Raw genomic sequence first — 25,762 nt, forward strand, 5'->3', positions numbered from 1 at the left:
TAATAGTATATGTATATGGCGACGCTAGCTCTAAGGACTCACCACAGGGAAGCGGTGACAGAGGAGCATCATGAGCTGGGAGAGAACCTTCTTCCTGACCTCCCCCTCGAACTGGATCAGCCCACAAAACCTATCAACAGAGCCAGGGAGGGAGCGAGAGTCATAGTGTTATATGGTATTTGGAGTACATATGTGAGGATCCTAGTAGAAGTGAACACTCACACGGCTATACAGGAGCTGAGCTTCTGAACATCCTTGGACCTCTTTATCTCCTCTTTGCAGAGTGTCAGCAAGACCACACAGAACTGATGACTTGGGGAAAAGAGAGAAAGAGAGAGAAAGAGAGAGAATTTTGTTTTTTTTACCAATTTGGACTTGAATAAACAGCTATACTATCGAGAACAAAATAAAGAATATCCTTCTCCATACTTACTCCTCATCTGTGGTGAAAATCTCAAAGCAGCTATTAGCCAGCATTTGGTCCAGCATCTTCAGAAAGGGGACAGAGACCCTATAGACAGAAGAGCAACACAAATTCAATTTTCTAATCATTTTCAAATTACACCACCTCAGGGATGTTACTTTTTATCACCTTGAACAGCTTTGTATACGGTTGCATATCTTTAGTAGTACATACATCCCAAGACTTGCAATGCCTGTACACTTGCTACCCGTTGAGTAAGTGTGTGTTACCTGTCGTTGTGCAGGTGGTCTCTGAAGACTTGTAGCAGTGTGTCGGCAAACTGGCCCAGTGCATCTCTGTCCTGCTGGATCCCCTTCAGGTGCTCAAACAGGGACTGGGATGAGAATAGCACCTGCAGAGGGTGGGAGAGAGACAGAGGGTGAGCAGGGGGTCAGCATGGCTGTGATGACTACCGGTAATACTTATGCAACCAAAAGCAACTCATCATTCGCATAGCAACGTCAATAGCAACAAGACTCGTCGCAGATAAGCAAAAATAGAGAGTGGAGCGATTGGCATTAACACAATTGGCATTCAGACATCTTCAGTCTCCGTTTGTTGACGACTGGGATGAGTTCTCCTAAACATACGAGCGTTGTGGTCTGCGCTACAGGGAGGGGGAGGCCCTGTTCACGGGATACAGGATGGATGCTTTTTCACTCTGGGCAGTGTGTGTGAGAACCGTCCATTCAGACCAGGAATGCAGTATTGTCTTGGCTCCCTCTTATCCACACAGCCCAGTGCAGAGATACAGAGGTGCTCTAAGAGTCCACCCAGCTTCCGCAGGGCCCATAAGGACTGAGAAGGGAAAGGCCGGGAAAGAGAGAGAGAGAGAGAGAGAGAGAGAGAGAGAGAGAGAGAGAGAGAGAGAGAGAGAGAGACAGAGAGAGAGAGAGAGAGAGAGAGAGAGAGAAAAGGGGGGAAAGGAGGAAAGGAGGCCAGATCGCCTCCCAGGGAATTCATTTACAGGCTCTGTTGGCAGATGAGTTGAGCTTTACTAACCTCGCTGCACCTATTAAAGGCTTTCACCTTGTTTTTCTTTATTACGTCCACAAACACTGACGGTTAAAAATAACTAAAACCTCCACAAATCATCCTGAGCGTGTTCCCCCCACAGGCGGAGTCCCACTAGAGGGATAGGCTTTCACAGGCTGAGCGGGAGAGTGGGTGGACTGGGTCAGGGGCTGGGTTTGAACCCCCAGCTTGGGGCCTCCGGCTGGGCCTTGCAGAGTGACGGGAGCCGGGGGGGTCAGGAGTGGGAAGCGACACACACGCTTTTACAAACCTTCATTCATCACTGCGACGCACGGCTTCAGATGGAGGCTAGCCTAGCCTGCCAATACCACTAGCACAGCTCCAGAATCAATTTGTTCTGGATGAGCTCGGAGTTTTGTTTAAAGCGGAGGTAGTTGCTGCCATATTGTTTACAAGAACACAGTGGACGCGGGCCAGAGGAGCACAGCGGTGTGTTGTGTGTTATTAACAATCCTGAGAAAGTCAAGAAGAGTTTTTGGAGAGAGCAGATTTTTACTTTAACTATTTCTTCAGTGGTTCGAGTGGTACTAGCTCATAGAGGAGCAGCAGCTCCCTCTTATGGTCAACCTTGACAATGACGTCTATCAGCGGAGTGGTGAGCGGTGTGTCACCACACCCAGTGGCCTGGGCTCCCATCACGACAGCAGAGGGCGGTTCAGAGACAGTGACTAAGGCTCTGACACGACTCTGGTTTGGTTATTGCTAGGCGTAATGGATTAGGAGAGTGTTGTCTGTAGCGACAGTGGAGAGCTTTGGAGAGTTTATGCCACTGGCGCTGACATTTACATTTTTTACATTTTAACCATTTTAGCAGACGCTTTTACCCCAAGCGACTTACAATTAGAGATTACAGGGACAGTCTCCCTGGAGTAACTTAGGGCTAAGTGCCTTACTCAAGGGCACACTAGCAGCGGTGGTGTTCCCAGGTGGGATTTCAACTCATGACCTTCTGATCACCAGTCCAACTCACAATCCACTAGACCTCTACCACTAACCACCAAGTAAAACTGACCTGTTCTGATCCAAGTTCTGTTCGAGAGCCGTACATACCGTGGTCTCTGTGAGCCCTCCAACAGACACAGTGAGGCCCAGGAGTGTGTGGTACTGGTACTGGGGGAGTCTCAGGAGCTGGGTGATGTGGGGGAAGGCTTGAGATGGAGCGTTCCAGTTCAAACCGCCTGCCCCTTCACTGAAACATTAACAAAACCTACCTGATAAGAACGTACAGTATATACCCAAAAAAATGTATGCATTCAAATGTATGCACTGTAACTGTGTGGGTTCAACATCCCATTTCGCTGTTGACAACTACTTTTCTATTCTACCTGAGGCAGTGACAGTTCATATTAATGTGCGGAAACTACAGAGAGATGACATAAATTACAAAAATATGCCGTATTGGCATGCGCCCAAACCCACTAATAAGTGTGAGCGACACTCCCCAAAACTGAAGAGTAAAACAGGTGGAACGTAGCTTCTGACAGAAATAATAACATTTAACGATGAGATCTTGTAATGTGCTGTCTTTTACAGCCTGAGGGTTCCAGTCACTCACACTGGGAAGATGATCAGCAGCTCCTCCCGGTGGGGAATGTGAGGTACCGCGGGCTCGCTGCTGTGGAGGAGACGCAGGAAGACAGAGCCGGCGTGGGCACGGTAGCGGTCGATCTTCTCTGCTGCCTGCTGGGCCACACAGCACATCATCCTCTTTACCCTGAGTGGAGGGAGAGAGAGAGAGACATACACAGAGAGAGAGAGAGATAGAGAGAGACAGACAGAGAGAGAGAGATAGAGAGACACAGAGACAGACAGAGAGACAGAGAGGGAGGGAGAGAGAGAGAGAGAGGAGAATAGGATCAGGGCATGACGGGACTAATGACCAAGAGGCGAGGTGGGCTTTCATCCGCTCCAGTGACCAGGACATAACGTTTAAACCAAAAGCTCAAAGAGAAATAGTGTGACGTCAGTTATCTAATGTACTGTACTCAACATAACGCACAGTGACACACACACACACACACACACACACACACATTCCATGGAACAGTTTCAGTGCAGCAGAGGTGTGTAATACGATGCAGCTGGGGGGGCCTGAAGCCTTCTCTGTGTGACTGCTACTCACAGGTCTGGAGAGAGGAGCTCTGGAGCACTGCTGATCACCAGCATGGTGACCTCCATCAGACTACTCATCGCTGCCTCTCGCACCCTGGACACACAGAGACAGAGAGAGAGAGAGAGAGAGAGAGAGTGTTACAACCACATAGAACACAGACGATGACAAGCACTCGCACACATGCACAAGCATGACACACAACCATGCGCGCGAGCGCACACACACACACACACACACGTATGCCTGCACAAGCCTACACACGCATCCCTGATGCCATCCTCAAAGGCACTTTTCAGGGCCCCTGTTCTACTGAGCTTGATATTCAAATCGGCGTCGTCTCCGCGGGGCACCGTTTGTTTGTGTGATATGTTAATCAGGACAACGGTTCTAAAGTCACTCCTCCCTGAGAGAGGAGCCGCAGCTCACAGAGTCAAGGACAGGTGGAAACAGGAGGCTGGAAGAATGTTTGTTTAATGAAAACAGATAAGACTGGTTCCTTGTCCTATGTATTGGTTTCGGAGTTGACTTTGGGTAGAGAACACGAGTGAAGCTTCCAAGGTTTGGCTGACACACACACACAAACACACACACATATCTCCTGTTAAGAGAGAGGAAGGTTCACCCTCAGGGCCTTCTAATGCTCCTACCTCACAGAGGAATGTGTCACCACCGAAGGTGGGAGGGAGGGGTGGCAGGAGGCAGAGATAGTGAGTGTGTGTGTGTGTGTGTGTGTGTGTGTGTGTCCCACACAGCACAGGGCACAGGTGACAAGCTTGGTGACATTCCGCAGTGCAGGTAAGCATGGCCCGGGGCAGGGAGTAGTGCAGCCCTGCAGCGAAACATTCCACCCCCTCTGGGCAACAGAAACACACCGGAGTGTGTGTGAGGTGAGAGAGAGACAGAGAGAGACAGAGTCAGAGAGAGAGAGAGAGAGAGACAGAGAGAGGGTTGTGGATGTCCTCACCAGGCCCCTACGTCCCCCCTGCTGTCCGTGGTGTAGTCACTCAGACAGTTCAGTAGAGCCCTGTACACCGCCGGCACGTTGTCCTCACACAGCACCGACGCCACTGAACCCTGGGCACTCACCCCCGCTGTCACACACACCCTGGGGGAAGGGGAGGAAGGGGGGGACATGGAGGAAAAAGGTGAGTGAGTACGAGAAGGGCAGAGAGAGAGAGAGATAAATGAGTGATGAGATTTGTACAGAGAGACAGAAACAACAAATAGAAAGACAGGAATTAGGGGAGTCGGCTTCCGTGTAATTCAGGTCCTGCAGGTATGGGCAGTTGGCTGTTTTTTTGGGGGGGGCCTAAAACGGTCCACTCCCAGCCGCGGACGGATATAGCCAACAGACAAACAAAGAAGACGGGCTGAGTCAAGGGAGGATTAGAGAGGGAGGGAGGTGAGACAGGCGGTTCTATGGCTAGACACAATAGAGGGAGAGACAGGAATGAATGAATGAATGGTCTTTATTGTCATTAATATAGTACAGGTACCATACAACGACATTTGGGAGGGGGGGCTCCCCTGGTGCTAGGAAAAAAATACTAAAAACAAGAAGGGAAAAGAGCTGGTTTACATAAATAATAAAGGCTATATACACTATCCACTATACTATACTATACAAATAAAACACTGTGCTGTACTCTATGCTATGCTAGGAGAGGATAAGGGAAAAGAGGGAGGGGACAGAGTTGGGAGGATGGTTTAAAGCAGTCGACAGGGACAGGTACTGTGAAAATGTGAGGAGGGCGGCGGGGGAGAACAGAGAGAATGTTCCAGAGGATGGAGGGTTAGAGGTGCCACTCACTGTGCCATGGCCCTGGCTGCGTCTCTTCTGGCCTCGGTGAAACTGACCTCCCTCTGGCCACTGCACGTCAGCTGGAGCCCCTCCAGGATCTGAAACACACACACACACACACACACACGCACACACACACACGGACACAGACACACACACAGACACACACAAAGATGTCACAAACACAAATTGTCCTATGGATATACACTATACAAATGTTCTACAAGTGGTCCTCTGTGGCTCAGTTGGTAGAGCATTGCGCTAATGCTAAACGCTTAGGTTGTGGGTTCGATTCCCGCCGGGACCATATATACTGAAAAAAGTTGCTTTGGATAAAAGCGTCAGCTAAACGGCATATTTTTGTTTGTTTGTTTAGTTTTGTCTATGCATATGCAGTACACAGAGTATACTGCGCCGGAGGTTAACTTAAACAAGTCAAACACACACCTGCTGTAGTTTGTTCTGGATCATACATTTTGGCAGATAGCCCAGAGCCAGGGCAGAGCCACATCGAGTCAGCACCTCCGGATTCTTCAGCCCTGCGATGTACTGAGACAAAAGCAGTTCTGCGAACACACACACGCACACAGGCACACACGCATACACGCACGCAGGCACACGCACACACGCACACACGCACAGATACGATACAGACACAGACACAAACACAGACACGCACATAAGAGATCAAGGAAGGTCAGATACTGTGCATCCTTTACATCAGCCTATAAGGCTTCGACGAGTAGCCCTCTGAGTAGGCCTCTACTCACCCTGCACGTCAGTGTCAGCCTGGCCCGGCTGGGTCTGGTAGTACTCCTCACAGAGCGCCGCCAGGGCTGTGACTGCTCTCTCCTACAGGGGGGGACGGACCACCGGGTCAGAGGAAACAGAGGGCCAGAGGTGGTGTGTCTGGTGAGCTGTGTGTCAGTGGTGTTAGTGGGTGGTACTCTACCTTGATGCCATCCCTGACTCCGCTGGAGACGAGGTGAAGGCTCTTTAAGCTGTCATCAATCAGCCACTGCCAGCCAGCTGAAACACAGAGTTACACAGTTAGATCATCTGTCTGTCATGGGGTCCATGATCCCTCCCTCCCCCACCCTCCCTAACCCAGTTAAGTCCCCAAATATGGCCATCAGTACTAATATAATATATACTAATATAGTGTCTATATTACAGTTTTTCCCAATTGCTAAAACACAAAAGCCAATTCTCTAAACCAAATGACTAGTTCTCTAAACACATTTAATAAAACTAGCCCTCATTTGCCAAAACCATAAACACATTTCACACTTGTTGCAAATGATTGTGGTGTGTGTGTGTGTGTGTGTGTGTGTGTGGTATAGTTCCATAAATAAAATAAAAAAACATCACACAACATGTTTTCAGTGAGTATTGTTGTGTGTAATGGATCCTCTGTAGTGTTTGCATTGAGTTGTGATACAGTACAGTAGTTAATTTTAATTAATTAATTTTGCCATTTAGCAGACGCTTTTATCCAAAGCGACTTACAATTACGAATTACAGGGACATTCCCCCTGGAGTAACTGAGGGCTAAGTGCCTTACCCAAGGGCACACTAGTAGTGGTGTGGCTTCAGGCGGGATTTGAACTCACAACCTTCCGATCCCAAGTCCAACTCACTATCCACTAGACCACCACTACCCCCAGTAGTGTACATGTTACGGTACATGTGGGAATACAGTACATGTGGGAAAACTAGGGATAGGGTTAGGTGCTAGGGTTAAGGTTAGGGTTAGGATTAGGGGTAGGGTTAAGGTTAGGGTTAGACATGCCAGCATGTACCAAGTCACCCTAGCACCTAACCCTAACCCTAGTTTTCCCACATGTACCGTATTCCCACATGTACCGTAACATACATACTGTATTTTCTGTAGATTTACATACTGTTCATATGAAACACACAAATCTATGAATGCCCAATACTCTACAGTGATATATTCTGAGAACAGATACTGTAAGGTTTCTAAAAATGTGCTTTGGCAGTTGTGAAAAAAAAGAACATTCTCACACACTGAACATTGTGTTTTCAGTTGTTTTGTTGTAGTCTGTAATGATGCGTATAGTGTTTACATTTTTGCAGGCTTTGAGCAGCTGTTGATGATTTCTAAAACAAAATGTCAAGTAAAAACCAATGTAGCCTAGAAAACGGATTTAACATGCAAACTTACTGATGACAGGGTCATCCTTGAAAGGCATCTTTGAGAGGGACAGCTTCTCAATGAGAGTACAGACTGAGAGAGAGAGAGAGAGAGAGAGAGAGAGAGAGAGAGAGAGAGAGAGATAACATGATGGTGATTTGCATCAAGGGCCATTGTTCCATTTATTTCTAATAAATAGTTAAAATGCTAACAAGAAACTAAGAAACTTTTTATGCTATTGGAAGTCTTTTCAGAATGGATGGACCTTGATAGACATACCTGCTGGCCTCATCAGCTCACCACCAAAGCCCCTAAAGAGGAAAGACAAACCAACTGTTATTGAAGACTTTCTAATACTCAAGGTCAGTCAGCAGAAGAAGCAACGCGTTTACCATTGTGTAACACATGAACAGTGACAATAAGCTACTTACCTATATTGCTTTCTGTCAAATAGCTGGAAGGAAAACAAATAGATTAATGATGGATGCTTATTTTTATTTATTTATTTTACCTTTATTTTACCAGGCGAGACAATTAAGAACAAAATTCTTATTTACAATGCCGGCCTGCAATAAGGGGAAAGGGGAGGGGGGGCTGAAAGATAAAACATGTTAAAAACAAAGCACAATAAGCATTAAACACATGCATGTAACACAAACAATACAACAAAAGCACTAACGGACATCAATAATGGAATACAACAGTAAGCACAAAAAGCAGACAGGCAACACAAGACAATACAATACAACAAAACGCACTGGGACACAGCCAAAAAGCAGACAGGCAACACAAGACAATACAATACAACAAAACGCACTGGGACACAGCCAAGCAAACACAACAATACAGCAGTAAGCACTGATACACAGTCAGGAAAGACAATAATACAACAATAAGCGCTGGGACACAACCAATCAACACAGCGATACAACATGGACACTAAGACAGCCAGTAAACAAACCAATACAACGATACACACTGAGACACAGTCAAGCAAACATAAATACGGTACAACAATAACCACTGAGACACAGCCACCAAATACAACAACAGCAATAAGCACTTACGAAACAGGCCAACAAACATTAGAAAACAGAGTAGAGAATGAGCAGACATATGGGGGCATAAAACAAGTGCAGGTGGACAGAGGGGGTGTGTAAAGGGAATGAATACAAGTGCTGCCCTACAGAGAAGAGAAGCATGTGCAGGAATCAGTGAGGGTGTCTGAAATAGTGAGTCTGAAGGCAGAGAGGGAGATGAGTTTATCCAGTTTGAGGGTTTTTTGCAGAGCATTCAAGTCAGAGGGGGCAACAAACTGGAATGATGCACGGCCAAGGGAAGTGGTGGATTTGGGAATTTTTAGTTGGATGTGGAGTGAGGATCGGGTGTTGCGAGTGACAGGCAGAGGGTGAAGCAGGAGACACAGATAGGGGGGTGATAGGTGGAGGAGGGTTTTATAGATGAGGGTGAGCCAGTGCATGTGACGGCGGGTGTGAAGGGAGGGCCAGTTGACCAGGGAGTAAAGAGTGCAGTGGTGGGTACTGTAGGGGGCGTTAGTGGCGAACCGGATGGCGGAGTGATACAGTGTGTCGAGCGTGGAGAGTGTAGCTTTGCATGCAGACCTGTAGATTGTGTCGCCGTAGTCGAGCATGGGGAGAATGGTCATTTGAATGAGGGTGCGTTTAGCGGATGAAGTGAAGGAGTGACGGTTTCTATAGAGAAAGCCAAGTTTGGCCTTAATCTTGGTCTGTAGTTTTGAGATGTGGTCTGAGAAAGATAGTGAGCTGTCTAACCAAATTCCCAGGTATTTATACACCGTGACCTGCTCCAGGATAGCTCCCTCACAGGTGGTAATGATGGTGGCTGGGGGGGGTATGGTGCCTTTACGGTTGAACCACATGAACTTGGTCTTGGAAGTGTTAAGGGACAGTTTGAGGTGGGTGAAGGCCTGTTGGATCTGGAGGAAGCTATCCTGGAGAGTTGTCAGTACAGAGTCAGGGGAGGGACCAGTGGCATAGAGAATAGTGTCGTCAGCATATAAGTGAATGAGTGAATTTCCAGCAGCCAGGGGGATATTGTTGATGTATATAGAGAACAGAGTGGGACCAAGTATGGAACCTTGAGGGACACCCTTGGTGACTGGGAGGGGGTGAGAGAGAAGGTTTTCAAACCTCACACGTTGCACCCGGTGAGAGAGGTAATGAGAAAACCAGGTTAGTGAGTGGTTAGTAACCCAGATGCTACTCAGTCTGTTCAGTAGAGTGGGATGGTCAACGGTGTCAAAAGCCTTTGCCAAATCAATAAATATTGCCGCACAGTGCTGCTTAGCATCTAACGCAGAAGTGATGTCGTTGAGTACCTTTAGGGTTGTTGGAACACAACCGTACCCTGCGCGAAAGCCAGACTGCGCCCCAGAAAGTAAGTTATACACATGCAGATGAGTAGTGAGTTGTTTGTTGACAAGTTTCTCAAATAACTTAGACAGACAGGGCAGGATTGAAATGGGCCTATAACAATTTGGGTCAGCCTTGTCACCACCTTTAAACAGTGGGAGCACAATCGCTTCTTTCCACTCGGCAGGTAAACTGGCTGAAAGAAGGGAGAGGTTCAACAGGTCTGTTAGGGGGGCTGCGATGATGGGGGCGGCAGTTTTAATAAAGAACGCCGCCAGCTCGTCTGACCCGGCAGCTTTTTTGGGGTCCAGAGAGGTCAGTTCGCAAAAGCCCAGGCCCATGGCCCCCTTGGGGACTTGTTTGGGACTTGGGCAGGGTTTGACTTGGGCAGGGTTTGACTTGGGCAGGGTTTGACTTGGGCAGGGTTTGACTTGGGCAGGGTTTGACTTGGGCAGGGTTTGGGGGTAGGCATGTGATTGTGGCGGCTGTGGCGCAGGAGGTAGAGTCGCCGTCTAATGATCACAAGGTTGGCAGATCAGCGGTTCGAGAACCGGCTGAACACACATCGAAGTGTCCTTGGGCAAGACACTGAACCCCAGAATTGCTCCCAGTGGGCGGGCCAGCGCCTTGCATGGCAGCTTGCCGCCATTGGTGTGTGAATGTGTGTGTGTGAATGGGTGAATGAGAGGCCGTTGTAAAGCGCTTTGGAGCAACTTTGGAGCAGCAAAAAAGGCGCTATATAAGTGCAGTCCATTTACCTTTACCATTGTGTGCCCTGCCATTGTTTGGCTAGGCTTATTGTTTGGGACTGCTACTTGAATGAAACAGCAATCTAGACAATCCATTAGTCACTTTGCTTTGGAGTCACGCTTACGTGCATTTTTATGCTCTATTAGGTTTGCTGCAGGTCAACACCTGTTCCATTTCATGGGAAGTGCTCGTTTCCGTGTGCCATTTCCAAACTAAACAAATGCCTCACATTCAACCGAAGAAATTGTTAGAAGATGTTAGAAGGAAATTCGCTAGAGAAAAAGGTGAAAATGATCGCCTGGGTGGTGGGAAAACCCAAACTAAAAGCAGAGCCCCTAAAGATAAGTCTGAGTGGAAAAGCACCATGAGGCAATGAGGACACTGACCCTCTGGTGAATGCCTTTCATTCCAGCCACAGAGTCTGAAGAGATGACGTCGGTCACTGGCCTACAGGTAAACAAACAGGGAGAACAAAGATGGAAATGCTAAAGCTGTATACAGTAAAAAAAGCATTTATGACAGCCACATGATAATAATTGTTTGTGTGAGTAGCCAAGATCAGGATATCTGTTGGAGCAGAGTTGTTTCTGATTGGCTGGCTCAGGTGTGAGTTACCTGTTGGTCGGAGTGCCGAGCTTGTACAGGGCGTGGGTTATCTCTGCACAGGCCAGGATGGCACCATGGCGACCGTGGAGGTCAATACCCATCGCTAGGGGCAACAGCTGAGGCAAAACTGAAAAAGACAATCAAAACAAAGTATATACACTATGACCGCTAAAACTATCTGGTGTGTTTTTCTGTTTTTATTTCATAGACAAATTCAGAGGCTTCAATGTATAAAACCTGACAGCCATTGTCACTAAATGTCACTTGATGTAAGAAACACAACATAATGATATACATTCTTGGTTAGAGCAGGCCAGACGACATTGTTTACCTGTAGTAGCCATATAATCAGGGGCCTGAGGCGTCAGGTTATGGAGCGCTTTCGTCGCTAGCTCTCGGATCACCCTGCGTCCCACAGAGAAACAGACACAGGAGCTCACTTTTCTCTGTTAGATGCCACTGCTGCGGCTCCCCAAACAACTATACATTTAGGTTACAATCTACTTGTATGGAGGGGGGGGGGATTGCTATCAATGTCCTTCCTTACCCATCCCAATGATTGATCTTCTTGGCTACCAGGTGGTCTATCATGGCTCTGGTGTACTCTGGGAAGCTGGCGATGTAGACACTGAGGTGGGGGGGTGCAAACAGGTGTTTAATACGCACACATTTATCACACAAAATGTCAAAGCGATTTCATACCTATTAGTACTGAAAGGGAAGGGTCTGGTGGTGGCTCACATGGACTATTTATGCACAACAGCTGATTAGATTTCTTTCCGCAATATGTTTTGCTTCACCAGGACTATTTTGTACTCTTGTAGTTCATTCTCTGGAAGCACCTTTTACATGTTATGGTTTTACGTGTTATGGTTAGTTGTGTAAGGAAGGTGTGCTGGTGACATATTTGCGCCATTGGCGACATTTAGCTGAAGGGCGGTGGAGTGACATTTTTATAGAGCTCATTCCTGAGATGGCAGAAATGCTTATTCAAAAAAAAGAGGGAGGGAACTAGGCCCTAGGCCAGCATAAAGGACAAGTGTCATACATACAGTCCTCAACACATGCTAATACCATACACAGTCTATTACACTGTTCATGAGTTCACGTTACGAGACTCTAACCGATGCCCCTCAAGCTTCCACGATGGAGCGTGTTCAGGGATGATCTTTCCTCGTCACCTACCTGATGGTCAGGTAACAGTTGTTCTGATTCCCAACGGCAAAGTAGTCTGCTGCTGTAAGGATGTCAATACCATGAGGGAATGTGCCCTGTGAGGGAGACAAGATTCTCTACTTAGATCAAGAGGACAGACTGTTTCCCCACGTGGGGTACACAATGGGCCAAAATGCAGGAAATCTGAGCAGATAATGAAACACTAAATTTGATGATTAACATAAGCTTAGTTCTACTAAATTCGGAACCAATGTGTGATCAGTTCAGCTTGATCGCCCCTAACCCGAAACCCTTTTTTTTTTTTAAGTGATAAGACACGTTCGAGCAAGACCTGCATGGCTGGCAATAGAGAAACTCTTTATTGTTTATTTACTGTCTATGTTAGCATTAGTCATACGGTAAGTAATAATCTAAGGCTTTGCAACTAGCTGCGCTCACAAACCTGTCTTCCGACATTCTCCTGGAAAGCAGCCTGGGAGAGATGGGAGAAAAGAGACATGGTTTCAGGTTGGCAATCAATGGTCTCAGTGAGGTCGGTCATCTTTTAGTCAAGAAGGTTTGGAGACATGAAACAGAGCACTCACTGAAGCTGCTCTGCGGCAGTTGACATTTCGGTCGAACACAGCAGTGATGAGCAGAGCACTGAGGAGAGAGAGAGAGAGAGAGAGGGGGGCGAGGCATGAATGGACAGGGAGGTTTACTGTACACAGGGTTCTGTAGACGGCTGCCTTGGTATTAGACCACAACGAAGTCAGTGCAATGGGACATGAGAGGATTCTGGGAGACAGATAGACACAGGTCACTTGTTGATGGACACACAGAACACCTAACAATGATTAACTGCGGCCTCAAAGCAGCACAGTGCAATGTATCTATGTTAACGACAACTTCCGTATGATTGAGTATGACTTCTTATTGTATTACTTCTCAATGTCCTAGGAGGGTTGGGCGGGTGGGTGCGGGTGTGTAAAGGAGTCCTTGTGAAGTACCCAATCAGTCACTCTGACAGCCTGAGGGGGCAGGTGCCCCTGGGCTCTGTTTGCTCTACCTGTGTACTCACTGCCTGTATCCCAACAGTAAGGTACAGGCCTGGAGCGGGCCGCTTTAGTCTCACCAACACCCTATGGCCTGGAGGGACTAAAAGCCATAGAGAATCCTGATTCGGCGGAGGACAGTGTCCTGAGGACATCCTACACGGGGCTATAATAATAACGACCAGGCATACAGCATCTGCTGTGTGTGTGCGAGTGTGTGTGTGTGCGTGTGTGTGCGTGTGTGTGTGTGCGTGTGTTTGTGCGTGTGTGTGTGTGTGTGTGTGTATGATCATGTGGCACAACAGTTGCGTTGCATGTGAATGCCACACTAAAGCTGAGTCAAAATGTCATCAGACTTTGATGAATAAGGTGCAGGACTCAGCTTGTCTGAGCCTCTGTGCCAAACGGCGACCGAAACCTACAGCAACAGGCGAAACCAGGCAGTGCTGTAGGGAAGGGAACAGGAGGGTGCTGGTGGGTGTGTGTGTCTGTGTGTGTGTGTGTGTGTGTGTGGGGACGGGGGGTTCAAACTGACACTACTGCAGAGCTGGTCTATCAGGGGCTCACAGGCTCACACTTGTCGACAAGGGAGGGAGGAGGAGGGCAGGGCATCACAACTAGTGTGTACCTCAACACACAGGTATTGTAGCTACAGTACAGTGTGTGTGTGTGTGTGTGTGTGTGTGTGTGTGGTAAAAAGATTGCGTAATCACTTAAAACATCAATCTTAAAACACCTATCTTGAAGTGCCATCTGTGTATGCTGTTTATTTTCAGGACTTCTGATTGGTTGAAAACAATGTTATGCCAAAATCACACCAGCGTCTAACAACTTGACCCATAACCATGACATACAACCGAATTACACTCTACCTAAATCTAATCAAATCCAAACGAACTGGTGACCACATCATTCACAACATAACCACATCATAAGCCACTGCCAGTAGCTATATATTACAAAAAGAACGAAAAAAAGAGCAGAGTCTGCATACACAGGCCCTCCTCATCACCCCTCACTCTGCTCCTCTCAGCCTGGGCTAGGGCACACAGAGACATCAGTGCTTTAGACGAGAGACATTAACACATCCAAGGACAGCCACTCATCAAGGCGTTCCTTTGTCTCATCGACTGAGACAAAGGAACGCCTCCGAGAGAAATACAATAAGCTCGATCAAAGCTACAAACAAGTCGAGCGTGTACGGCTTAGCATGGAGACAGGGTTAACAGATGACGCGGAGCAAGCTGAGGCTTGTGAAGGGCGTACTTAGAGGTGGATAATTGTCTTTATACACAGGTGTCACTATTAGTCATTATCTCTGCTGACGCCACAGTTTATATCATAAAGTTTATGGGAATAAATGTCATTAAATGTCAAATCTACAATAAATTACATTTAAATCAATTGGTAGAGAGGTGAGACATATGTATCATTGGTAGAATTATGTATTATGTATGTAGAAGTATTATCTGTGATTTAACCAACAGACACAAGCATGACTGATTGATTCACTTACTTTAGACAAATATATTTATTGTAAGTTGCTTTGGATAAAAGCGTCTGCTAAATTACTTAAATGTAAATTGAGGTAGAGCTAAGACAACCAGCCAGGCAATCTCAGAGAGACGTGACTAACAGAAGCATATAAAAACTGGTTTCAGGCAGTAAATAACAGCGATCCTGCTGCTATGCAAATCAGGCTCAACTCCGATTACACAAAATGCACTGTGGGCCATACAGTTATCTCAGTCAGGCAGGCTTTCTCTCTGACGAATAAAAGGTCCTTTATCAACGTTTACAAGTCTCTTTCTAGTGTCCATCTGTATGCTATTGTGCACTAGTGCCTACGTCCTGACGCGATCTTGAGAATAGTATATTTGGCAACATTTTGGTTGGCAGTATTGCTGTTTAAAATTAGGTTATTTCAAAGTCCTTCGTTAAACTACGACTATTAGTGAGCAAAACACCAATCTCGAGATCGAGTGAGATCATGCGGAAAAACCTCCCACGCAAGTTCAGTGGAAGTCAGAGCTGACCTGCTGAGGATCTCTTGATTATACAAGATCACATATCATCAGACCTGCTGTTTAACAGGGTGGGAAGGGAAGAACACACAGTAAGTGGTTATTACCATTGGATAGTCTCCCAGAGCAGTGAGTCCTTTTGGGCAGTACCACAGTAAACGTGGCGGCCTCATGTCCTTGAAAGGAGATGAGGACTGAGGAAGAGGAGGATTACCTGGCGAGCTGAGTGACGAAGGGCTTGAGCTCGGTGGGCTCGTAGGCCCTGGCGAAGGCCCAGCACACGTAGCAGGCGGCGTCGCGTACGTTGGAGCCCACGCTACACGCCCCCCTCTTCTCATCATAGGTCAGAGCCTTCAGGATGAGCGGGACAACTGCAGAAACAGAGAAAAGACACAAGACATGAGTGGTACGGTCTAGGAAAAACAACAACACAGGTTCATCCACCCATGTCAACAGCCTTATCATCATTGCATAATCCTCATGTCAACAGTATAGAATCAAAGCTTCATGCTCCCGGTAATGAAAGATGACAGCCACACAAGCATGCGGTGTTGGTTTACAGCTGAACAGCCACAAGCCACAAAGTCGTGTAGCTTAGTAAACCACAGGACTAATTAGCAGTGCGGGCTGTAAGAAGATCAGAGTGTCAAACATTCACTTTGAGAGCACTAAACTAGTATTGTATTGTTTAAAGATCAATGTAGCAGCAGAGCATATGACAAAAAAGAAGAAGAAAAAACGATTAAATGAAGTTTTAATGCAAAATCACTTTATATATCTATATGACAAAGGAGACACATTTACGCAATGCCGGTCTCTGATAAACTTACACAATTTGCCTTTTTCTTTTCAGTTTGTCTTTCATTTGTTATTGTGTGTGTGCAAATTCTAAATACTACTAAAACATTTATTAAATAAACACCACCTGCGGTGCTCAATCTGGCAAAAGGTGCATATATACATGTATGTACATTTACATTTAGTAGATGCCTTTATCCAAAGCAACTGACAACAAATATATTTGTTTAAGTAAGTGAATCATCTATCCATCAGTCATCATAAGAAAAACGAATCTATGCTAGTGCCAGGGGCTATTGGTAGTCACAATATTAGAAGGAAGAATTTTTAATTTACGGTAGATAAACTATACAGGGGGGTAGTGGGGATGGAGAGGTCTTTAGGAGGGACAGTCAAGATGTAGCCTTTTAACATGAAAGCTTCACAATTAAAAATGTGTCTTAAAGTGTCAGTTAAAAGTAAACAGTCAATGTCAAAATCCTTGTGCTAGCATGCCAATACCATTTTCCCAAACATTTCTATACATTTCCTAACAATGCTATGAGAACAGCAGTTAAAAAATGTTGGCCAGCCTACCCAGACATTTGAGTCTAATTTAAATGTATGATTGTGCAATTATGAGCCGTGTGTTTAAGCCTGCTCCCATCCTGGTGCCCATAGAGTCTTTCCCATGAAAGAGAAAGAGAGAGAACAGGAAAGGGAAGGGGGGAGGGAGGGAGGGAGAGAGAGGGATAGATGTTTTTTCATAATGTAAATCATGGCTCAGGGCCTGACTAATATCAGGTGCATCAATGTTGCCTCAGGGCCCTGCTGCTTGGGCTGAAGCTCCGCCCCCTAGGGAGCTAAGACCTCAGAGAGACAAACTCACCTCAGACCAAAGATCAGGCGGCGGAGCACACAACCACAGACACACTCGGGACAATCAACACGCACTATAGAGAACATCACACTTGGACACTAACACTGGCAGGAGATAGTGGAGAGGGGGCCCCTGTTGTGAACTGAAAAGACTGGCGCGATCGTTGTCAGAAACGGAGCAGGTAAGACTACTTTTGTGTCCACCTATCTACGGCAAATATAACCGGCGGAGAAAAATGGCAGTTTATGAAAACAATCGGGCCCTTCAGATTACAGCAATAACATATCCCCCTATTGAGATGAACAGTGCCTTTTAAGTTTCTAAGTGTTGCTTGGAGGTGGTGTTTGTGCAGCCACAGGTGTATTTGGGGTAAAACGCACTGTGCACCTGTTACCAAGCTGTGTATTCTAATAACCTGCTGCCTGTATCGTCTTGACTGACAAACTCACAAACCGAGCTGGCTGCACCTGGCAATTACCTCAACAATCAACAGAGAGGCTAGAGGCAATGGACTGGGATTAAGCACACTTTTTATGATTTTAGTTAATTGGTCTATATGCTTAATAAGAATTGACACATTGTAATGTATGAGGCTTTGGTTAAATAATGTCATTCTTGCAGTGGGAGTAATTTGGCTATATTCAGGAAAACTACAGGTGTAAGGCAAAACACCCAAAAAACAATGTCCAATTCCAACTCATTTCTACTTCTTGAGTAGGGAGTGGCGTTTCGCTCAACACCTGCGTAGAAACTTGAGTGACGACTTCTTGCGACAGTGCGTGACAAGCAGGTTCCTGTAGGTGAGGCCCTGCACCAACTAACATATGGCCTAAGGTGACAGTTCATTTTCAAAGAGACAAATCTGTGGCGTTTGGAGCGACAAACTTGAATTGGATTTACTTTGAATAGGCCTTTTGCGCGTTCGCCAGCGCACTCCATTTAGTTTTCGAGGAAATGCTGTAGCAACCATCACACACAGGTCTTTCCTGAAAGTAAATCCCCCGTCTGGTCCTCTCACCAGGAAGCGTGGAGCCTCTCTAGGCCAGTCATTCTCGGTCTCTATCCACGGATGAGATCATCATCATCAGCCGATGTGTCTGCGTTGTACGCATCCCGCAGGTGTAGTCATGGGAAGCAGGTGGCTGCTGGTTCCCACGCCGTCAGCGAAGGGTTTATTCGGGAGAAAGAAGGGGCGAGTCTCTACATGCCCCGCAGGTCTGCCTGGGTGCCTAGCTATAGTACCCTGACTGCCTGCGTGGTGCCGAGCTACTCTCCTCACACAGCGAGACAGACAGATAGATATTGTTGATGGACAGGCAGGAGAGGCCCGACCATGACACATGAGTACCTACTCAAAGATATACGGGTAGTTTGCATGTGTACTGTGACAGTTCTTGTGGTGTGGACTGTGTGTTTTCCTTGTTGTAGCTTGCCGCCAAACAACAACCTGAACAACTCTAACTGGAATAGATTAGCCTGAGGGCCCAGTGTTTCTGCAGTTAGGGATCTTTCTGCCTGAGCAGTTGAGGCTACGGGGGGGGGGGGGCGGGGGGGGAGAACCTGTCTGCATGAGTTGCTCTCCAACTGAACCTGTCTGGCAACACCATTAAGCTAATCCTCATCAGTCAACTCAGTGAGGAGGTGGCAACAAACCTACTGACAATGGCATGCTCTAAATGTTGAAGCCTGATATTTGCTTAAAGACCAATATATAAAGAGAACATACTTTTCTATGTACACTAACTAATCCCTAATCTGTTATTTCAACCTGTCTTTTCAGTGAAAGGGCCCAGAAGAGCAGGATGGACACCGTTCAGGAACGCAAGCCAAAGAGGCCCCACTACATTCCCAGGCCTCCAGGCAAGCCTTACAAGTACCAGTGCTTCCAGTGTCCCTTCACCTGCAATGAGAAGTCCCATCTCTTCAACCACATGAAATATAACCTGTGTAAGAACTCCATCTCACTGGTTTCTCAGAAAGGTGGGCACGTAGGGAGGCAAGTCAAGCCCCTAGCGAAGGGAGACCCTTCCCCTCTGACCCAGAAAGAGAAAGACCCCTCTGGTCCCCAGCCTGCGGACCACGCCAGTAGCCCTGAGAGCCAGGGAGACGTGGAAGAAGACAAGGCTGAGGAGGAGAAGAAGGAGGAGAGACAGGAAGGGCATGAGAGCCCAACCAGTAAGGACAGTCAGGGTGTGATGAAACTAAGCCCAGAGACGCGTGAAAACAGAGGGAACAAAGAGGCCAAGTCTTTAGCCCGCCCATCCGCCTTCTCTCCAGTCACACCCAACAGAGAGAGCACCGAGGGCCTGAAGTCACCATTACACCAATCAGAGGAGCCACCTGCCCCTGTTCCATCGTTTAATAACCCAGCCTTCCCCTGGGGCCCACTGGCAACATCAATGCCCCTGAAACCTCTCCCTCCTCACATGGTTCCGGAATATTCCCCATACCTGTTCCCAGAGCGCCCTCTACACCTCTACCAGCCCTACTTACTCCCAGGGAACCCACACCTGAACGGGTCAAACTCCCATTCCTACCGCTCCACTTTCCTGGAACCCCCGAGGCATGTACTACCTCAGCCCCTAGCCCCAGTGCACACCTCCCTCTTCCCCCAATACTCCTACAGATACTGCCCCTCCCTTCAACCAAGCCCCCCACTGCCATACAGCATGTACCGCCCCCACGAACTCCCCCTACCAGGATCCAGGTATCACCCTCTGGACATGTACGGGCCAGGCTTTGGGCCGAGGGAGTATGACGTTTACATCCATTCGCGGCCCAACAGTGACCCACATGACAGGCCCACAGAGAAGGCCAGCAGCCAGGAGCAGGGTGGGGACAAGTCCACCAGACTGAGCCCCATGGTGGGGTGTGCTGCCTCAGGATCTCCTGACAGACCCAGTACCTTACACTTTACCCAGAAAGACTCCAATGGTCCCCACTACACTGTCCTAGGGGAACCAAAGACTGTCAGCCAATTAGGAAATACAGCTCCGGTCCCTCGACCAATCACAACAGACAAAGGCAAAGAGGACACTTCACAACACCTGCTGCAATCAAGAACTACGCTTTTGGAAGAACGGTAAGTTGCCCTTTGATTGCCCAAGTTGATCATTTGAACAAAACCATGCACAAATAAATGTAAAAAAAAAAAAAAGGCTAAGATGTCACAGCATGAATTGTACATTGATGGATGACTGTCTTATTCCTCTTTACAGGTCATCTGAAAACAGCACAGAGCCATCTCCATCAGTGTCTGAGGAACACAATGACACCTCATCTGAACATGAGGAAGATGACGATACTGAGGAAGAGCTGGCCCCTCTTAATCTCTCAAAAAGGCACCAAGACGTGGACACCAACACATCTGACCTCCACACCAGCAGACATCGCTACCCTGACACAGTCAGCATGCAGGAGGACCTGCCTCTGAACCTGAGCCTTAGGGCTCCACCCGGCAGCCCGGACCGCTGCCCCACAACGGCCACCTCGGGGGGTCTCCACCAGGGATCCAGACCAGAGCCTACAGCGTCAGATAAGGAGCCCTGTGACCAACAGAGACAGACCGCAGCCCTAGCACTCTGCCAGCTGGCCAGTGCCAGCTCTACAACCAGCTCTTGCAGCCTCAGCATGGCAGACAGCCTGTCGGTACGCTCCACAGACCCTGGCAGCCATAGCTGCCCCTGTCCCCCAACTCCAGCTCTCACAGGGGATGTGAAACCCACAGCCAAGGCAGAGCAGAGCACCAAGGTCAGGGGGGTGAAACGAGCAGGCAGCAGAGAGGCTCAGCTTACCTCACAGAAACAAGCGAAGAGAGCCAAGGGGAAAGAGTCAGGCCGAGCTCTCAGGAGGAGAACCCGCTGCTGCTAGCCCCTGACTGTTGAACACAGGGACGTGTTATGCCACTGAATCAACAGCAGTGGAGCTACGTTAAACCTCTGGGGACACACGGCTCAACTTCAATTACGGCATCTGGATTGATAATGATCAAATGTTTACCAAGCACTGAAAATAAGACTATTTCAATGTTTTTTAGAAATAGATGTAGGTAGCTGGTTTGTTTGTTTGCAGGCGGCTATATGGACTGAAAGAACCCGCCAAAAAAATCTTCTTTCATGCACTGACAGGGTACAGGTAAATATTATTGTATCCATTTTGATCATAACAATGTGGGAACAGGGTGGTGGTGAAGTGTAAATACTGTAAAGAGAAGAAAAAAAAACATTTAAAAAAAAAATAAAAAATAGTTGAATAAAAAATGATTTTTAATGTGTGTGGATGATTTGTGATTATTTGGTCTGACTGTGCTTTAACTGTGGAGTTAAGCCCAATTTATACTTCTGCAGCGTAGCCTACGCCGTAGGCTCACGCGCACCTCTCCAAAAAGACCTACCATCTGAGAGGCGTGAGGGCACCAGCAGGCCTCTCCTGCCCAGCTCTGCCAGCGCCAGGCAGCCCCCATGCCAGGCATTGTCTGTCTCCTGGAAGCTGAAACACACACAGACATGACCTGACATGACTGAAACACACACAGACATGACCTGACATGACTGCACATACAGTCTCTGTGAAATGGTGTGACTCAAGGGAATCAAGAACAAATAAATGCATATTGTAGAACATTGAGTCTGATGATTACTAAGATCTTTACCTGAAACAATCCAGTACTGATCCCACCACCTCATCAGCCAGCTCCTTGGGAAGCCTCCCAGTCACTCTCCCAATACTGACAAGAGTAGAACAATTATTCAGCCTTTCTAATGACACAGGAGCCTCACATCTTCAACACAAATACGAACACGTCCTACTGTAGAGTGGTGCTCCTACCTATTGAGTATGTCAGTGGTCATTGCTAATGTTAAGATATCTGCTAATAAAATGTTACAATACTTTACCCCTTGGCTGCAGACCAGCGGACAATTGTTTCCTTGTCTTTTAGCCCCACCAGCAGTTGCTCTGTAAAGTGAATAAAACATACCGTCAACTATGAACCTATTTGTCACAACATTAGCAGACCTGACTTGGCTTCTAAACAAATGAGGAGAGAGAGAGGCGCTGACCAATGACGTTCTCCACCTCCTCAGGAATGTCATAGTCCTCTTCCTGGCTTTGAGTTTCCACATCTGGGGTCACAGCTTCCACGGCTGTGCTGGGCTGGGACTGGGCCAGGTTGGCTGCCAGGGACCGGTTTCCTCTCTGGTACCTGAGGAAAGAACATGTACACCAAGCTGTCAGCACATTCATTAACAGTAAGCCCTACTACCACACATCTAGTTCTCACACATCTAGGTCAATAGTAGATTTAATTCATCGTGCACTGATCCCGCCTTCCGTGTTTGGTCAAACAATGGTCTTGCGACACTTAATGACCTGTATGAAGATGGAGTCTTTTCATCCTTTGAATCCCTGTCAGTCAAATTTAACCTGCCCAACAGTCATCTTTTCCGTTTTTTCCAAATCAGGCACTTCATTCAAAAGCAATTTCCCCATTTTCCCAACCGCCCCCCTGAATCGCCAATTGATAAATTTCTCACACTCAAACCAAATCAAAAGCAATTGGTTTCAGTCCTATATGGCCAGATTGCTTCCCTGATTCCAGACCCTGTGATGCCTCTCAGGGAGCTCTGGGAGAGACGGCAAAATTTCTGATGACCAATGGAACGACATCCTCAACCTAGTTCATACATCATCTTTCTGTGCTAGACATGGCCTACTCCAATGCAAGATACTGCATAGAGCTCACTTTACCAATGCTAAGCTGGCTAGAATATTCCCGGGTCGGAGTGATGCCTGTAACAGATGCAACCAATCCCCAGCTGATCATCTCCACATGTTCTGGACTTGCCCGAGGCTGACTAAATTCTGGTCTGACATATTTGGAACCATTGAACAGGCCTTTAACACAAAGATAGACCCTAACCCTATGACTGCACTGTTCGGCCTCCCCCCATCTGAGAATATGCCCACTAATATGCGCCGTGTCATTGCCTTCACCACTCTACTAGCTAGACGTCGTATTCTCTTTAAATGGAAGCATGCTTCCCCACCAACACACGACCAATGGATACGAGATGTCCTTCAATGCCTTCAGATGGAGAAGTTAAGATTCTCTTTAAAAGGATCTCTCAAATCCTTCCGCTCTACCTGGGTAACACACAGCCCTGGCTCACACTCTGACAGCCATAACCCCTCTGTCTGACCGTGCTGATTTACTACCGTCTCAGACACACACACACACACACACACACACACACACACACACACACACACACACACACACACACACACACACACACACACTCTCTCAGCTCTCTGCTATTGTTGTTTTAAAGTGTCCATTAAGAGCGTTCAGTAGTCAATCTAGGTCCTGGAAACTAGCCAGCGTTTTAGTTTTTTTAACTAACAAACTCCAGAATGGCCATTTCTAGAGTGGAGGCAGAGAGAGGAGACTGTCCAGCCAGAAACAGTCCAGCCCGCCCAGAACCGGTTCTTGTCTGTGGTTTGGGCCTACTTGTTTTTTCTCCCAACGTTCCTGGTAGATATCAGAAGCCAGGAATTGGAAGTATTAGCGAACCCCCTATTAGACCTTATCAAAAAACTAACAATCACTTCGGACACTGGTATTGTGCCACAGGTAGCTCCCTGAGATGCCCTAGATTACTCCACTGCATTTCCTTTTTCCTTCTTAATGAAACCTTCTTCCCTTATTCATCATAACGACAATGTTTACTTTCATTTTCTTCATGTATACCATATTCTTACAGATTGCCTTCATTAGTAGTACTAGTCCCCTTTATTTATGTATTTTTATTTATTTTTCCATTATTATTATTTGTGGCCCAAACATACCTGTGGGTGGGGGAGGGGGGGGTTAGAAAAACAAACAACAACAACAAAAAACTAAACAAATGTAAACAGTGTGCACTGCTATTACCTTCTTCTTTTTGTCAATTGATTGTTTACAATAAAAAGATTTGTAAAAAATAAATAAATAGTAGATTTAATTGAAGATGAACTCATGTCTGACCTCCACTTGGCCAGGCGTGGCTTGAGGAATGTCAATCCCAGTCTCTGGACCAGTTTGACCCCCAGCTTCCTGATAATGGCCAGGCTGCTCTCCGCCACACCTCGCTTGTCCAGACACTGTAGCACCGTGGGGGCTGAGGACCACACACACCAACAACATGTCACATTAGGAATTGATGTCTGTGATGTCTGAGAGGCCTACTGACTCCTACTGCAGTGATCTGTGATACCTGAGGAATTATTCACTTGTTTGTTCTTTTCTCTTTTTTTTTCTCATCCACTCTTCTGTCTCTGTTCCTTCATTTGCTTTTCGGTTCATTCACTTTTTCATTGAGTAGTATTTCGATTTTGCCCTTTCTGGGTAAACTGTCCTAATCCTATCCTCTTAGCCAGCTACAGCTGCTTGCTGCCATTTAACCTGCAACTTCACCAGAACTTTCTTGAGGCAAGTGGCGCAATTCATATGGTGGGAGACACATGCAGACAGCGTAACGTATTTACTAACATTACAGAAGAAAAAAAAATGTAAATATCTAGAGAGAAAGAGAGAAAGAGAGAGAGAGAGAGAGAGAGAGAGAGAGAGAGAGAGAGAGAGAGAGAGAGGGGGGGGGGGGGGGGGGAATTCAAGCACTTTCAATGACCCATGTCTATTTTCAAAAACTTTTATGACCTTGATTTATTTTTTCCCAAATTCACTAACTTTCAAGGATTTCAAGGACCCGTGGGAGCACTGCAATCATATCTATGATGCCATTGACAGTCAAAAGAAATTATATGAGGCAGGGCTTTTGAAATGGTGAAGTGTCCCTTTAAAGTAAAAAGCAGTCCATAAAAAAAGAATGAGTGTCAAATGATCAGTCTGTTATTGTATGGCACACTTACCATACTGGAGGAAATCATCTCTCTTCCCATGCTTGAAAAGTTGTGCCTGGAGGACACAAGACAGAGGACAAGATCAATTGTGTATTGTTGCATACTGTAACACAAAGCAAACTGCTTAACTCTGTAACTGCCCTATAGGGTATGCTCATACGTGACTTTGACTGAACTATCAACTAAGGGACAAACCCCAGAGTGTTATACTTGCAGGTAGGATTTGAAGTTATCACTTTGATACAGATGATGTGTTATAGCAGGTATTGTGGCTTTGCCTATTTTTTTTAATGACATTTTCTGTTTCTCCTTCTTTATACCCTATTTGTCTGAGCCATTATAAAGCAGTTTTATGAAACTCAAAAGGCAACTCCGCAAAACAAAGTGCTTCTGAGCAAGTTTAAGCACCCGGGGCAGTCAGAACACACTGAGCCAGTTTTAAATGCCCCGAGCACCAGATAGAGCCAGTTTCTACTCACAGACAAAGTGCAAAGAGAGACGGTTTAAAAAAAACAAAAAAACACGACCATCCTTGAACATTCTTTGCAGGGCAAGTTTTAATGCCAACTATATGACTTTCATACTACTTGCTTGAGGGTTGTATTAAATTAGCCTAGGCTGACGCAACAGTTGACCTGAAAAGATATTGCACA

At 46.7% G+C, this 25,762-nt stretch overlaps 3 protein-coding genes across 3 annotated transcripts in view; 2 read left to right on the top strand and 1 right to left on the bottom strand.

Annotated features, from left to right (window-relative positions):
- cldnk (claudin k) overlaps positions 1–25,762 on the top strand; it is a gene marked incomplete at both ends in the record, with an annotated part of 150,711 nt that overhangs the window by 64,150 nt on the left and 60,799 nt on the right. The window lies entirely within an intron of this gene.
- tbcd (tubulin folding cofactor D) overlaps positions 1–25,762 on the bottom strand; it is a 32,183-nt gene that overhangs the window by 2,911 nt on the left and 3,510 nt on the right. Inside the window, exons 9-37 of the mRNA XM_080524360.1 lie at positions 25,119–25,164; positions 24,238–24,370; positions 22,271–22,413; positions 22,106–22,166; positions 21,862–21,936; positions 21,604–21,698; positions 15,768–15,924; positions 13,080–13,137; positions 12,938–12,967; positions 12,505–12,590; positions 11,867–11,947; positions 11,651–11,724; positions 11,329–11,446; positions 11,100–11,160; positions 8,002–8,024; positions 7,850–7,881; positions 7,601–7,663; positions 6,365–6,441; positions 6,183–6,264; positions 5,860–5,978; positions 5,422–5,510; positions 4,576–4,716; positions 3,621–3,704; positions 3,054–3,212; positions 2,549–2,687; positions 694–815; positions 434–511; positions 223–312; positions 43–130 (exon numbers count right to left, since the gene is read on the bottom strand). Coding sequence (XP_080380486.1) covers positions 43–130; positions 223–312; positions 434–511; positions 694–815; positions 2,549–2,687; positions 3,054–3,212; positions 3,621–3,704; positions 4,576–4,716; positions 5,422–5,510; positions 5,860–5,978; positions 6,183–6,264; positions 6,365–6,441; positions 7,601–7,663; positions 7,850–7,881; positions 8,002–8,024; positions 11,100–11,160; positions 11,329–11,446; positions 11,651–11,724; positions 11,867–11,947; positions 12,505–12,590; positions 12,938–12,967; positions 13,080–13,137; positions 15,768–15,924; positions 21,604–21,698; positions 21,862–21,936; positions 22,106–22,166; positions 22,271–22,413; positions 24,238–24,370; positions 25,119–25,164 — 2,604 coding nt within the window. The remainder of the gene's footprint in view (positions 1–42; positions 131–222; positions 313–433; positions 512–693; positions 816–2,548; positions 2,688–3,053; positions 3,213–3,620; positions 3,705–4,575; positions 4,717–5,421; positions 5,511–5,859; positions 5,979–6,182; positions 6,265–6,364; positions 6,442–7,600; positions 7,664–7,849; positions 7,882–8,001; positions 8,025–11,099; positions 11,161–11,328; positions 11,447–11,650; positions 11,725–11,866; positions 11,948–12,504; positions 12,591–12,937; positions 12,968–13,079; positions 13,138–15,767; positions 15,925–21,603; positions 21,699–21,861; positions 21,937–22,105; positions 22,167–22,270; positions 22,414–24,237; positions 24,371–25,118; positions 25,165–25,762) is intronic.
- Positions 19,013–21,080, top strand: znf750 (zinc finger protein 750; the record flags this gene model as incomplete). Its single annotated transcript, XM_080524650.1, has 2 exons — positions 19,013–20,292; positions 20,429–21,080. The coding sequence occupies 2 exons, from the start codon at positions 19,013–19,015 to the stop codon at positions 21,078–21,080; spliced, it is 1,932 nt and encodes a 643-aa protein (XP_080380776.1).

This window comes from Nansenia antarctica (genome assembly GCF_963989245.1).
Source record: "Nansenia antarctica genome assembly, chromosome: 2".
In the NCBI taxonomy this organism is placed as follows: Eukaryota; Metazoa; Chordata; class Actinopteri; order Argentiniformes; family Microstomatidae; genus Nansenia; species Nansenia antarctica.